This window comes from Phaethon aethereus, assembly GCF_964289735.1.
Source record: "Phaethon aethereus genome assembly, chromosome: 1".
NCBI lineage: Eukaryota > Metazoa > Chordata > Aves > Phaethontiformes > Phaethontidae > Phaethon > Phaethon aethereus.
The window spans coordinates 28,311,403-28,326,635 of record NC_138575.1 but is presented as its reverse complement, the minus strand read 5'-3'; the positions used below and the strand labels follow the sequence as shown (position 1 = coordinate 28,326,635).

Below are 15,233 nucleotides of genomic sequence, written 5' to 3'. Positions count from 1 at the left end.
TAAGATAGTGCCACCTGAAAAAATACAATCAATCAGTGGCGTTCTCAGCTACTTTTTTCTAAAGCCTTCATGTGAATACTATATATTTCCTGTTTTCCCTGACAAGCCAGTAGCAGAATTAGTGCTTTTGTCATATTTTACTAGACTGCTAGCTGATCCCCAGCTTGGACTTATCACTTTTCTAGCTGTCACTTCTCATTACTGTGTCATGGTGCATGTGTAAAGGAGCACTTCATGTTATTTATGCTTGCAGGAGTCTTGGCATATGGGAAGTAATACCAAATCAGAGATGGAAAAAGGAAGCAGCTCCTTAGGTGGGTTTAGGCACCCTAATACTATCAAATAACTGGAACAAGAAAAATAGTCTGAGGAGCAAACAATTAAACCTAGGGCTTCTGAGTCCCTTGCCAATGTCTCCCCACTGGACCAGTGTCCTACATTAGTTACAGCTCTGGATTATCTGTCTCAAAAATGAAATTATTGGCTGCATGCAGTAACATTAAAAAGTGATCACTCACTGTAAAGGTAGGAATGAAAACTGATGCAATGAACTGCAAAATTTTAATGCCATGTTTTGTATTTTGTTGTTGAAAGCTGTCAGTCCTTTCCAACACCACTGATACAGGAATAACACATATTGGCCTCCTCTTCTTTGAAAGTTATACACTGGATAGTTCTTCAGCTACTAAACATACACAGTATTTTCCATAGCAATGTTCATTCCTTTGGAAATCTTGTGAGTGGCAGAATAATTCAAGTAACAGTTGACTACAATCTTACCAATGACTCACTTGTGGTATCAGAAGGCAGAGGCTGATCAGCTGCAGATCAGCCTGCCACACTGCAAGGGGACATGCAGTCTGTCCCACCTGTATCCATCCTTGAGGGGTGGCTACTGGCCCTGGAGACTGGTAAGTATGGTTTGATCCTTGGTCACCCTGGTCAACCAGGGTGACCAAGGATATCCTTTTGACTATCAGTTGTCAAACCCTTATTGTGCTATTCCCTCCATCCCATCCCCACAGTAAAGGAGTTGCCAGCTGCTTTTTGTGCATATTGGTTTGTTTCCAGATAGTCTACTGTCTTAAAGAAGTGGTTACTGTCTTAAAAAGCTGGTGAGCTGCAATGAACATATATGTAGTATAACGCTGTTGTGCATTGACTGTATGAGGTGCTTTAAAATAGTTGGAGAGACTCTGGAACAGCCAGCTGATTTAACTGAAAAATATGCTTGTCAGGTTTACGTTTTCAAAATAGTGGTTTTCTTTTCCATAACCATCATAGTAGAGCAGAGGTCTGTCTTCACTTTCACCCTCTGCTGGGTACATAGGCTAAATTCTGCTTTCTACCACAACACAAGAAACTAAATTAATTGTAGTGAAGTCACTATTTATGACTGTCACTCAGTCACTATAATCTCTCCTGATCTATTTCATTGTCGTGGAGTTGGGAACTAACTCTGACCGAGCTGTTCCTGATGGTACTGTCTTGGCTTTGGTAGCTGGTGAAAGATGCTGAAATGCTCATGCTGGAAACAAAATGGCTTTGATTTTGCAAATACAAGAGGGACTCAAAATTTAATTTTTCTACTTTATGATCAGTTTTGAGTTGTGATAGCTTCCCTTTCAAAAATGTTATCCCACAGTAGCCTGAGTGGCATTCATTTAAAGTAGGCATGCAAAGAAGGCACAACTCTCTCCTCTCTGTGCATTTCCACAATCATGATCCAAAATTTCCTCAAAGGCAGCAATTTTTTAGCCTTTTGACCTTGCCAGAACAGACCCTTTCTTCACTGCCAAGTTACACCCCCAACAAAACAGAACCAAGAGAGCAGTGGTGAGTCCACTGGTTGGATTTGTTTCTTGCCTGAGCTCTACTGACAGCCTGGTTGGTCACACACTGCCTGCTGAGCTGAGGCTTACTTGGCAAGCTGCCCTTTGATAGCTGACCGTCATCACCCTTTCTGTCCTCTCTTCAGCATTTTCACATCTATCTATTCCTGTAAACTTTTATTTCTTTATTGCTGGTTCAGTTCTGCAGCATGATTGTTGGTTGTAACCATGAAAAAAAGTCACCCCTTCAGATCGAGGTAGCTGTGCAGAGAACTGCGAATTCTGTTTAGTTTGGAGGACAGATATGTTATACAGCTGTCCTCCAAAGGATGGATGTATAGGATGAAGGATGCTTTTGCCAGTATAAGTGATGTCTCCATTGGGAAATTTTCCTGATACAGCTATGCAGCCAAGTATAACTTTCTGTATTGGAAGGTGCTTCCCTGTCTATCCCATAGTCATCCTTTTGCTCTCAGACCTTTCTTCCTTTGGGATGTGGTTGCCCAGCAGGGTTTCTGCTTTCCATCTCCAGTTGTCCTTGGGAATGCATGGACTGAGGAGAAAACTGAATGCTTGGTAACAAGTAGCCCCCTTGTCCCAGTGAAAAATATGACTAGTAGTTCTCATAGCTGAGTACTGACTATACAGTCACTAATGGTATAGAAAACATCATTCTGCAGCTGTCAGCAAATGTGTGAGGTGTTTATTACACGAGCAATGTAACTTGCCCTTCTGCTAGTGGGTACATTGTTAGTTCATTGTTAAAATTACACATTTAGTTCATTTTGGAAGTCCCCGATACATAGATCAGTGCCAAAAAATCCCAGCCCTCCATTCTCTGGAAGGTTATGGGAGTTGCCAGCTTGTTTGTGTGCTTCAGCTGCAGCTCCTGTCCCAAAGCCTGGACAAAGAACTGCACATTATGCTTCAAAAGTTCCCACATTCAGAACGAAATGAAGTTGTCAGCAGCACCTTCCCAGCAGGGAAGAGAAATTGTATATGCCACCCTGCCTTTCCCAGCAAAAGAAAAGGAGCCTTTTGTTCTTTGCTGTTCACCCACAGCTTCAGAATGGGAAAAAAAAGTTGCTTTTCCTTTCCTGGGAAGCTGGCCTACAGCAACACACAGAAACACAGAATCACTAGGTTGGAAAGGACCTTTAAGATCATCAAGTCCAACCATTAATCCAGAACCACCATGTCCCCTAAACCATGTCCTGAAGCACCACATCCACACGTTTTTTGAACACTTCCAGGGATGGCGACTCTACCACCTCCCTGGGCAGCCTGTTCCAATGCCTGACCACCCTCTCAGTGAAGAAATTTTTCCTAATATCCAATCTAAACCTCCCCTGGCGCAACTTGAGGCCATTTCCTCTTGTCCTATCACTAGTTACTTGGGAGAAGAGACCAACACCCTCATCGCCACAACCCCCTTTCAGGTAGTTGTAGAGAGCGATAAGGTCTCCCCTCGGCCTCCTCTTCTCCAGACTAAACAACCCCAGTTCCCTCAGCCGCTCCTCATAAGACTTGTGCTCCAGACCCCTCACCAGCTTCGTTGCCCTTCTCTGGACACGCTCCAGCACCTCAACGTCCTTCTTGTAGTGAGGGGCCCAAAACTGAACACAGTATTCAAGGTGCGGCCTCACCAGTGCCGAGTACAGGGGCACAATCACTTCCCTACTCCTGCTGGCCACACTATTCCTGATACAGGCCAGGGCGCTGTTGGCCTTCTTGGCCACCTGGGCACACTGCCGGCTCATATTCAGCCGGCTGTCAACCAGCACCCCCAGGTCCCTTTCCGCCGGGCTGCTCTCCAGCCACTCCTCCCCAAGCCTGTAGCATTGCATGGGGTTGTTGTGGCCAAAGTGCAGGACCCTGCACTTGGCCTTATTAAACCTCATACAGTTGGCCTCTGCCCATCGATCCAGCCTGTCCAGATCCCTCTGCAGAGCCCTCCTACCCTCCAGCAGATCAACACTCCCACCCAACTTGGTGTCATCTGCAAACTTACTGAGGGAGCACTCAATTCCCTCATCCAGATCATCTATAAAGATATTGAACAAGACTGGTCCCAGAACCGAGCCCTGGGGAACACCACTCGTGACCGGCTGCTAGCCGGATTTAACGCCATTCACCACAACTCTCTGGGCTCGGCCATCCAACCAGTTCCTCACCCAGCGAAGAGTAAACCCATCTAAGCCACGAGCCGCCAGTTTCTCCAGGAGAATGCTGTGGGAGACGCTGTCAAAGGCTTTACTAAAGTCCAGGTAGACAACGTCCACTGCCTTTCCCTCATCCACTAGGCGGGTCACCTCGTCATAGAAGGAGATCAGGTTGGTCAAGCAGGACCTGCCTTTCATGAACCCATGCTGGCTGGGCCTGATCCTTTGGCTGTCCTGCAGATGCCCTGTGAGCACTCTCAAAACCAACCGCTCCATAATCTTCCCTGGAACAGAGGTCAGGCTGACAGGCCTGTAGTTCCCAGGATCCTCCTTCCGGCCTTTCTTGTAGACGGGCGTCACATTGGCAAGCCTCCAGTCTTCTGGGACCTCCCCTGTTAACCAGGACTGCTGATAAACGATGGAGAGTGGCTTGGCAAGCTCCTCCGCCAGCTCTCTCAGTACTCTTGGGTGGATCCTATCAGGGCCCATAGACTTGTGGGTGTCCAGGTGGCTTAGCATGTCCTTGACTGCTTCCTCCTGGATTATGAGGAATACTTTGTGCTCTCCATCCCCGTCTTCCAGCTCAGGGGGCTGAATATCCTGTGGATACCTGGAGTGGCTATTAAAGACTGAGGCGAAGAAGGCATTAAGTACCTCAGCCTTGTCCTCATCCTTGGAGACAATGTTCCCCGCCATATCCAGCAGGGGATGGAGATTCTCCTTGCCTCTCTTTTTGTTGTTAATATATTTGTAAAAACATTTTTTATTATCCTTTACGACTGTGGCCAGACTGAGCTCTAGCTGGGCTTTTGCCTTTCTAATTTTGTCCCTGCTTGACCTAACGAGATCCTTGTACTCTTCATGAGTTGCCTGCCCCTTCTTCCAGAGGTGATAAACTCTCCTCTTTTCCCTGAGTCCCAGCAAAATCTCCCTGTTCAGCCAGGCCGGTCGCCTTCCCCGCCAGCTCTTCTTACGGCACATGGGGACCGCCTGCTGCTGCGCCTTTAAGATTTCCTTCTTGAAGGCTGTCCAGCCTTCCTGGACCCCTTTGTCCTTCAGGACTGTCTCCCAAGGGACTCTCTCAACCAGTGACCTGAACAGGCCAAAGTCTGCCCTCCGGAAGTCCATGATAGCAGTTTTGCTGAGTCCTCTCCTTACTTCACTCACAACTGAGAATTCTATCATGTCGTGGTCGCTAAGCCCAAGACAGCCTCCGACCACGACATCTCTCACCAGTCCTTCTCTGTTTGTAAACAGCAGGTCCAGCAAGGCACCTCCCCTGGTGGGCTCACTCACCAGCTGCATCAGGAAGTTATCCTCCACACACTCCAGGAACCTCCTAGACTGTTTCCTCTCTGCTGTGTTATACTTCCAGCAGATGTCCGGTAGGTTGAAGTCCCCCACAAGAACAAGGGCCAGCGAATGCGAGACCTCCGCCAGTCGCTTATAGAATGTCTCATCTGTCTCTTCATCCTGGTTGGGTGGCCTGTAACAGACTCCCAGCAGGATGTCTGCCTCATTGGCCTTCCCCCTCATCCTTACCCACAAGCACTCTACTTGGTCTTCACAATCTTCGATTTCTATGCAATCAAAACACTCCCTAACATACAGAGCCACCCCACCGCCTCTCCTTCCCATTCTATCCCTTCGGAAGAGCTTATAGCCATCCATTGCAGCACTCCAGTCATGAGAAGCATCCCACCATGTTTCTGTGATGGCAACTACGTCATAGCTGTCGCGCTGCACAATGGCTTCCAGCTCCTCCTGTTTGGTGCCCATGCTGCGTGCATTGGTGTAGATGCACCTGAGCCGGGCTATCGATTTCAACTCTGGCACGTTGAACCTACCCCTAGGTTCAACTCTAGTGAGCCCGGTTTTAGCCCCTCCCCCCTCCAATTCTAGTTTAAAGCCCTCTCAATGAGGCCTGCCAGCTCATGAGCAAGAATCCTTTTTCCCCTCGGCGTCAGTTGCACTCCATCATTTGCGAGGAGACCTGGTGCCGTGTAAACCGCCCCGTGGTCAAAAAACCCAAAATTCTGACGACGGCACCAGCCCCTGAGCCACGTGTTGATCAGGTGTGCTTTCCTGTTCCTTTCAGCGTTCTTCCCTGTCACTGAAGGGATTGACGAAAACACTACCTGTGCTCCCGCTCCATTGACCAGTCGCCCCAGTGCTCTCAAGTCCTTTTTGACTGCCTTCGGGCTTCTTAGTGCAACCTCATCGTTGCCAACCTGCAGGACCAACAGCGGGTAGTAATCAGTGGGCCGAACCAGACCAGGGAGTTTTCTGGTGATGTCTCTCACCCAGGCCCCAGGGAGGCAGCAGACTTCCCTGTGAGTTGGGTCTGGTCGACATATTGGGCCCTCTGTACCCCTTAGGAGGGAATCACCTACAACAATCACCCTCCTCTTTTTCTTAACTAAGGACGTCTTGATGCGTGGGGCTCGTTGACTCACCCTAGGCACCCCCTCGGACGGACCTTCGTCAGGGTCCTCATGTTCCTGTCCCTCATGTTCCAGAGCCCCATACCTGTTGTGTAAGGGCAGCTGGGACGGTGAGGGAGGCCGGGAGGGAATTCGCCGACCTCTCTGAGGAGGGACCTGCTTCCATTTCCCCTCATCTCTTAGGTCCTCTCCTTCTGCCCGGCAGCAAGAGGACAGGGGATCTCCTGCTGCTTGTGGAGCCTCCACCAGCTGCCCCTGCCTCAGGGCCGCCAGGGAGTGGCTCCACCAATCTATCTCCCTCTCACACTCCCTAATGCTCCTCAGCCTCTCCACTTCCTCTTTCAGCTCTGCCACCAGGCTGAGCAGGTCGCTGACCTGGTCGCACCGCACGCAGGTAGTGTCCCCGTCGGTCTCTGGGACAACCGACAGGCTCAGGCACTCTCTGCAGCCGGATACTTGGACAGCCGCGTGCCTGAGCGGGAGCTCTGTCTGTGTCGCCACATTCTTTCTGGCCCCGGTTTTCAGCCGAGTGGCGACCATGGCTGAGCCTCCTCTGGGAGCACGATGGCCACTTGTACTGTACCCCGCCCGCACGCCTCCCCTGCACGCCCTGCCCGCGCGAACTGACGCGCCACGCCCTCCTGACGTGCCACGCCCTGTTCGCCGCGCTCCGGGTCGCTCGCGCTCCCGGGGGCTGCTCTTGTAGCCGAGGGGTTTTGGCCGCCGCCGCCCTGGGCCCCGCCCACGCTGAGTCAGAGCTGCCGCTCGTCAGGAGCCCGCTCCGCCGGCCGGGGGTCGGGGGGGGAAGTTGGGGCACTCTCTCGCTCCCTGTGCTGCCGCCTTCGCGGTTTGGCCGCCTCGGGAAGACTCCCCCGGCGCGATCCTTCGCTCCGTAGCCCTTCGCCTCGGTGGCTTCCGAGGATATTGGATATTCGCCATCTCCAGGAGAGGCTTCGCTAACAAAAGGAGAACGGAGCTCTACCTGAGGCATGCTTCTTCATGAAAACTTCCCAACACTCTCCTTCTCTTCCTTATCCCTAAATTTCCAAATTCAGAAGAAAAGAAGTGCTTTTCCTCTGTGGGAACCTTATTGATGCGCACCTGTGTAACACACACAGCGTCCTAACACACCGCCGTCTCCTCCACGCAGGCGATGTGGGAATGGCCTGTGAGGTGGTCAGGGATCACACTGAGCCGAAGCAAAGGCAAAAACCTGTTCCTTTCAGTATCTCAAATCCAGCTGTCAGCACGTTGCAGTGGTGTGAAGCGGTAAATCATATAAAACACGTTTCCTGGAGCACCCATAAGGAAGTTCCTTCCTGTAGCTCCTCACATGCTGGCACTGTTGAAGCACAGCCTGACCACAGCACTGCTCCTACAGGATGTTTGTCATTCTCATGCAAAGTAATTATCCAGCGATAACAGGCTGTTTGAAGTATAATCACAGCCCATCCACCCATCTTGCTGGGCAGTCCTTTCTGATGCTGCTTCTGCAAGAGTTTCCCCACCACATTTCCAGGGTGAGGACATCCAGCTGCATCTGGCTTCAACACACTGAAGCCCTTTTGCGTACAGGTCCTCATGTACATTGTGTCCTGAAATATTTAATGGAGTCTAATTGATAAAATGCCTTCAGAAATTTGGCTTTGAATGGAGAACAGGAGACCTGCAGCCAATTTTCCATTAAAATAAATGAGAAACCCGAGACCCATAAGGTGCTGCTAGCTCAAAGTAAGGGGATGACTTCTGGTGTGATCTCACACCGTTTTCTACATATAAACACGCTGTATGGAGTTAAAATCAAGCTTAGCATGGAGAACGAGATTACTACAGTTTATAGGACTGCCAGCTGCCAGAAAATATAATCAAAACTTTTCCTCCTTTATTTTAATTAGGAAGTGAAATTTTGCAACTTTTATCTTTGTAGTTCCAATTTCAGTAGCTCTCTCACTTTGTTAATTGTATCTGTCTGTCTCCTGACTGTCTGTCTCCAGCAGTGTTTCATTGCTTCTCATACCCTTGAGGGCTGTTTGTTTTCAGAGGTCGCAGGGGTGGTTGTTCTGTGGCGTGCCAGGGCACTCGGGCACAGTGCAGCCTGCTGAGCAGCGCCGCTCCCCAGAGGTGATCCTGCAGAGGGTCCCGCAGGGGCTGCGTTCCTGCAGGGCATCAAAACGAGTCAGCATCACCATACCCAGGGAGCATCTGCTGCACCAGACCCAGGCACAGAGCACCTGGGGACATGAATTAACAACCCCCCATGCTCATTTCGGGCAGTATTGTGCTGGGTTGACCCTGGCTGGACACCAGGGGACCACCAGAGCTGCTCTATCACTCCCCTTCTCAGATGGACAGGGGAGAGAAAATATGATGAAAAGTTTGTGGGTCAAGATAAGGACAGAGAGATCATTTACTAATTACCATCATGGGCAAAACAGACTTAACTTGGGGAAAACGTAATTTTATTTATTACCAATCAAATCAGAGTAGGGCAATGAGAACTAAAACCAAATCTTAAAACATTTTCCCCCCACCCCTCCCTTCTTCCTGGGATCTAACTTCACTCCCATTTTTCTCTACCTCCTCTCTCCGAGTGGTGCAGAGGGATGGGCAATGGAGGTTGTGGTCAGTTCATCACATGTTTTCTGCTGCTCCTTCCTCCTCAGGGGAAGGACTCACACTCTTGTCTGCTCCAGCGTGGGGTCCCTCCCATGGGAGACAGTCCTCCATGAATTTCTCCAATGTGAGTCTTCCCACGGGCTGCAATTCTTCACAAACTGCTCCAGCCTGGGTCCCCCATGGGGTCACAAGTCCTGCCAGCAAACTTACTCCAGCCTGGGCTCCTCTCTCCACAGGACCACATGTCCTGCCAGGAGCCTGCTCCAGCGTGGGCTTCCCACGGGGTCACGGCCTCCTTCCGGCATCCCCCTGCGCCAGCATGGGGCCCTCCCCGGGTGCGGGTGGAAATCTGCTCCCCTGTGGAGCTCCATGGCTGCAGGGGCACAGCCGGCCTCCCCATGGGCTTCCCCAGGGGCTGCCGGGGAACCTCTGCTCCGGCGCCTGGAGCCCCTCCTGCCTGACCAGAGCACCTTCTGCTCTGACCTGGGTGTCTGCAGAGCTGTTTCTCTCAGAGGTTCTCACTCCTCTCTCCGGCTGCAATTGCACAGTTTTCTTTCCCCGCTTCTTAACTCTGTTACCCCAGAGGTGCTGCCACCATTGCTGGTGGGCTCGGCCTTGGCCACTGGTGGGTCCCTCTTGGAGACAGCTGGCCTTGGCTCTGTCAGACACAGGGGAAGCCTCTAGCAGCTTCTCACAGAAGCCACCCCTGCAGCCCCCCTGCTACCAAAACTTTGCCACACAAACCAATACAAGTATATAGGTTGTTTTCTGCATCCTGGGTTCAGTGTTGCCAGGAGCACAGCACTTGTGTTTATCAGTGACCTCTATGGGAGGCGGAGGTTTTAGCATCTTCAGGGGAGAATGTTACAGAACTGGTCCCCAAAAACTTGCAGAAGGTCTTCATTGCTCTCATGTTCTTATTCTTGTCTGTAAATATTTTAATGTCAATGTAAAGTTCCTTAAGAACACTTATGAAAACAAAACCTTTAACTCTGCACCTAATACCAAAGCATTCACATAGCAATTTGATTTTCTTTCATGTTGATACTGTTGCCAAAATATATACAAAGTGGAGGAGGCGACTTAGAGGTCATATTGTTGTTACTCTAACTTCTCTGTGTGTGGAGCTGTTGTCTGGTTCCAGCTGATGTTGCATTTGTTCTCCAGCCCTGGGGGTGTATGGGAACAAGGGTCCATGGGTCTTGATGAGGACCTGCACGTGGGTTGTCTTTCATTGCAACAGCAGCTACTCACAGCCAGGATACTCTCACTCCTTAGCAGCCTCTTGTCAACTGATCCTTTACTCTTCTGTATGCCTTTGCTTAGGGTACGCCAGGGTCTTGGTTCTCCACATGACACTTAAATCGCTTAGGAAGCTTATCACCACAAGATGGGTATATCCCACACCGTAATCGATATGCAGAGGCTCTAGACACTGAGGGGGATTAATGCCTTTCAGAGTGGTTGATTTACAATATTTGGGGTGGCCAGAACATAAACATGACCATGTTTATATTCCTGAGTGTGTTGCTTGTGGGTGGATGTCAGGTTTGAGAAACTATTTGTTGTATGATCACACCCATTATCATCCTGGGTGAATTTGAACAAGTGCCTAAGAAGGAAATGGTTCCAGATTTGCTGCCTGTCTCCCCAGCCATCCATTCCTTCTTCCAATGCTCTCCTTATTTCTACTTCTTCCATATTTATAAAAACACATAAGTCCGTGGGATTCACTTGTGGGTTTTTTCGCTTTAGACTTCTAGATTTTAAGAATTTTGGGGGTTTTTTTTCTGCTTCTTTTTAAGTGGACTCTAAACTGCCCATGTGACTCATGTAATATTTACTCATGTAACCCCTATGTGGTTTCTAATGAACTGGGAGGAAGGAGGTGTTGAAATGGGGAGAGAAGTACCAGAATTCAGGACAATGAAATATTTACCTTGTGGAGAAAAAAAAATACTTTTGGGAATAGCTTGCTTTTAGTGCCCTGCTTCTTGAAAGCACAGTTATTAGGAATAACAGCAGTTTCTGAAAAAAGTAGTTCCCTTTATTTCTCTGCCTGCTGCACTTCAGCAGGAATGTTATTCAGCCCTATCTTCTTTAAAACTGGTTTGTTCAGTTCACTATTCTTTACCACTGAGAAATGAAAATACCTATTCCATTAGTTGAATGTATGGTGCTCAAAGTGTGAACAAACCCACATCTAATACTGTTTCCACAGTGTTATTATTCCCACCGCACCCACTACTTGGAAGAATCTAATCCTGCTGCAAATAAGTTGCCCTGCTCACACCACCTAACCAGTGCAGGGCATGGGAAAAGGGCTGTGCTGTTCTTCACTGAAGCATTCATTGTTATTAACAATCATAGAATCATAGAATCGTAGAGTGGTTTGGGTTGGAACAGACCCTAAAGACCATCTAGTTCCAAACCCCCTGCCATGGGCAGGGACACCTTCCACTAGACCAGGTTGCTCAAAGCTCCATCCAGCCTGGCCTTGAACACTTCCAGGGATGGGGCATCCACAACTGCTCTGGGCAACCTGTTCCAGTGCCTCACCACCCTCATAGTGAAGAATTTCTTCCTTATATCTAGTTGAAACCTGCCCTCTTTTAGTTTAAAACCATCACCCCTTGTCCTATCATTACAGGCCCTGCTTAAAAAGTCTGTCCCCATCTTTATTCTAAGCCCCCTTTAAGTACTGGAAGGCTGCAATAAGGTCTCCCCAGAGCCTTCTCTTCTCCAGGCTGAACAACCCCAACTCTCTCAGCGTGTCCTCATAGGAGAGGTGTTGCAGCCCTCTGATCATCTTCGTGGCCCTCCTCTGGACCCGCTCCAACAGGTCCATGTCTGTCCTGTGCTGAGGGCTCCAGAGCTGGACACAGTACTCCAGGTGGGGTTTCACCAGAGTGGAGTAGAGGGGCAGAATCACCTCCCTTGACCTGATAGACACACTTTTGATGCAGCCGAGGATACAGTTGGCTTTCTGGGCTGCAGGTGTGTGTTGCCAGGTCATGTTGAGCTTTTCATGAACCAACTTGCCCAAGTCCTTCTTGGCAGGGCTGCTCTCAATCCCTTCATCCCCCAGCCTGTACTGATACTGGGGGTTGCCCCAACCCAGGTGCAGGACCTTGCACTTGGCCTTGTTAAATTTCACGATGTTACATTCTTTGAACTTCTTTGGACCCAGAGGTGGGCTTCATGGGACCACCTCTCAAGCCTGTCAAGGTCCCTCTGGATGGCATCCCTTCTTTCCCTCCAGCATGTGATTGCACCACACAGCTTGATGTCGTCTGCAAACTTGCTGAGGCTGCACTCAATCCCACGGTCCATGTCGCCGACAAAGATGTTAAACAGCGCCAGTCCCAATACCGACCCCAGAGGAACACCACTTGTCACTGGTCTCCACTTGGACATCAGGCCGTTGACCGCAACTCTTTGAGTGCAACCATCCAGCCAATTCCCTATCCACCAAGTGGTCCATCTGTCCCATCCATGTCTCTCCAATTTAGAGACATGTATATTGTGTGGGACAATGTCAAATACTTTGCACAAGTCCAGGTAGCTAATTATACAGGAAAGAGTCTATTCTTTCCCCTAGTCTCTGCCAGAAGTGCTTCAATGACTTCTGGCTGTGTGTGCTGGTGCCCCCACTGTGGCTCGGTCAGTGTGTTGCTGGCAGTGAGCTGAAGGTATCATCACACTTAAATCCACCTCACTGACTGCAGGGCATCACGGTGCTGCTGCTTTTCTCCTCTGGTCTCTTGAATCAGGTACTTCCTTCTCTCTTACACCAAATAAGTTATTGGCAATGGCTTACGTCTCCTAATTCAGCAAATTAATTAATGTAATTTATTTTCCTCTGCCGTGTTTAAACTTTTAATTAATCATGATTAAATTATTAATGTAAATGTGTATATAAATCACTTCGAAATCTGATGAAAGAATGCCAAGTTCCCAGGTTAGGTCAGATGGAAATTGTGGTAGACTGGCCAAACTCTGGGAAAGTACTTAATAAGTATATTCTGTCAGCCATTTTCTGCTGGTACAGCTACTCCTTCACTGCTTTTGGTGGTGTCTAGCTACCAAGACTCCAAGAAATTATATGTGGCTGTGGATCACTGGCATTTCAACACATTTTTCTCTAAATAAATATTTTCTTTAGGAAGACAAAAGAGAAAAAAATAATTGTCTCAAATCTTTCCTCTTGGTATTTGTTCTGTATGTACAAGGAAAGAGCAAGCAAATAGTTGTATTTCTCAACAAGGCACTTTTACATTCTTTGAGAGCAAGTTCTCCCTGCTGAAAGCAGTAGGTGTACCTCGCAGCATAGAAAGCAACAGCTTGGTTTTCTCTCATACAAAATGTTGTGCAACCGCAGTGTCCCTTGAAGAACCTCATTTCCACCAGAATCTGACACGCCCACCCCATGTAAAAAGAGATTAAACAAATATTTAATTTTGCCTGAGTCATCGCTTTTCAAGCTACAGAACGTGTATCTAAGGGATGTTCGCTTAAATCTTTTTGCCTAAACTGATGAGAAATGCAGCACCGAGTAGTAAACTTGAGTGCAAGAAGGATGTGCTGTCAGTGCCAGGAAATGTGCATCCTCTTCATCTTGTGTGATGGAAGGGAGGCGTGGGACAGAGCAGGGAGAGAGCATGGGCCGTAGCATCAATCAGAGAAGCCTCACACAAGAGCAGGTTGTTGCTGCTACAGTTGTGAATCGGGTCATGCTGCGTCACATATCAGTGATGGTGAGAGAGAGAGAAAAAAACCCTCTTTTGAGATAGGACTGGGACATGGTGAAATGTCAGGTAACAGAATGATGCTAATATATACTTGGTCAATCTACAATTGATTAGAAAAAGGAAAATTAACTGATGAAAACCAACCTAGGACACTGTCCCTGAATACTGACAAATATACAGGAGTTTTTTTGGTCTCAGAACAAAATTGTGGGAACACATGCTTTGGGTCAGTGATCTTTTTTTTTGTTTGAATATGTTTTACATAATAAAGAATCAAAAACAGTTTTTGAAAGGCTGATTCCAAAATGGAAATACAGGGAATCTTTTACCCTGAAAATGCTGAAATGTGATTTTTACTGTTTTTCAGACAAGATTGGGTAAGTTTTTATTAAGACAATTGTGAAAAACTGAACATAAGGGTTTTTAAAATAACTTTTTTTGGAACAAAGTTTTCCAAAACTTTCAGTAACCTGCAATAAGCTCCATCTGGTAATGGTGGCAGGTTATTCTTTCTGTGTATGCTTTACAATTTACAATGCTTTACACAATGTTTCAGGGTATCTATCTACCTGTGTGTATATATCTTTTTTTTCATAGAAAGTGTTCATATTTTCTGGAACTTTTCGGATGAATTTGGATCCTTATGGACAGTGGAGTGACGAAGAAATATGGAAAGTTGCAGAGGAGGTAAAACTGTTCAGTGTTATTTGTATCCCTCTGGTGGTTACAGCAGAGTGCAGTGTAGGTCAAATGATTGTCATACGCTACATTTATGTAGAGTCGTAGAAAAAAAAGTGCTGAGAAAAGATAATGCTATGCTATAGACCGTATTTCCTTATTACCTAATAAAAAGGCACCTTTGTCAGAGATATTTTCTAAAAAAAAAAGATAAACTTCCATATAGCACAGTCTAGGTTCTCAGTGATTTAGCATAGGTGAGGTTTTATGTTTGGCTGGGTGACCCTGAGAGAAAAAAAAAGTGGAAGAAGCTGATACAGCAAAACATCCTGTAATCTTTTCTCATTTTAATGCTTTGGCAAATATATGAAATCTCTACAAGGCATTTTTCTACCAAAATGTGTAAAAATTTCTAGTAAACATTTTGGAGGCCAGAAAAAAAAAACCTCTGTGGCCTGTCCTAGAAATAAGACTGGTGTTATTGCAATAGGAGATATTTATATTCATCTTAGAAAAATCATTCGTCAAAGTATTTTCCATTATTGCGGTTCTCAGGCCAATGTAAAGCCAGCTGAGAAGGAGCACTCTGACACCGCATTCAGGCTTACGTACCGCTTGTGTCACAGGCAGCTGCCTCTTCCATGGAAAATAAGAATCATGGAGTAATAGATTTTATGAACCTCAAGGTTTTCTTCTAATTTTATGTTGAGGTTTTATGGCTTATGCATTACAGTTGTCAGATGCCACCTA

General features: G+C 47.6%; 1 protein-coding gene across 2 annotated transcripts in view; it reads left to right on the top strand.

Annotated features, from left to right (window-relative positions):
• Positions 1-15,233, top strand: part of CFTR (CF transmembrane conductance regulator) — a gene marked incomplete at its 3' end in the record, with an annotated part of 97,993 nt that overhangs the window by 78,161 nt on the left and 4,599 nt on the right. For both annotated transcript variants that reach the window (XM_082014296.1, XM_082014295.1), the window contains one exon: positions 14,403-14,492. In XM_082014296.1, coding sequence (XP_081870422.1) covers positions 14,403-14,492 — 90 coding nt within the window. The remainder of the gene's footprint in view (positions 1-14,402; positions 14,493-15,233) is intronic.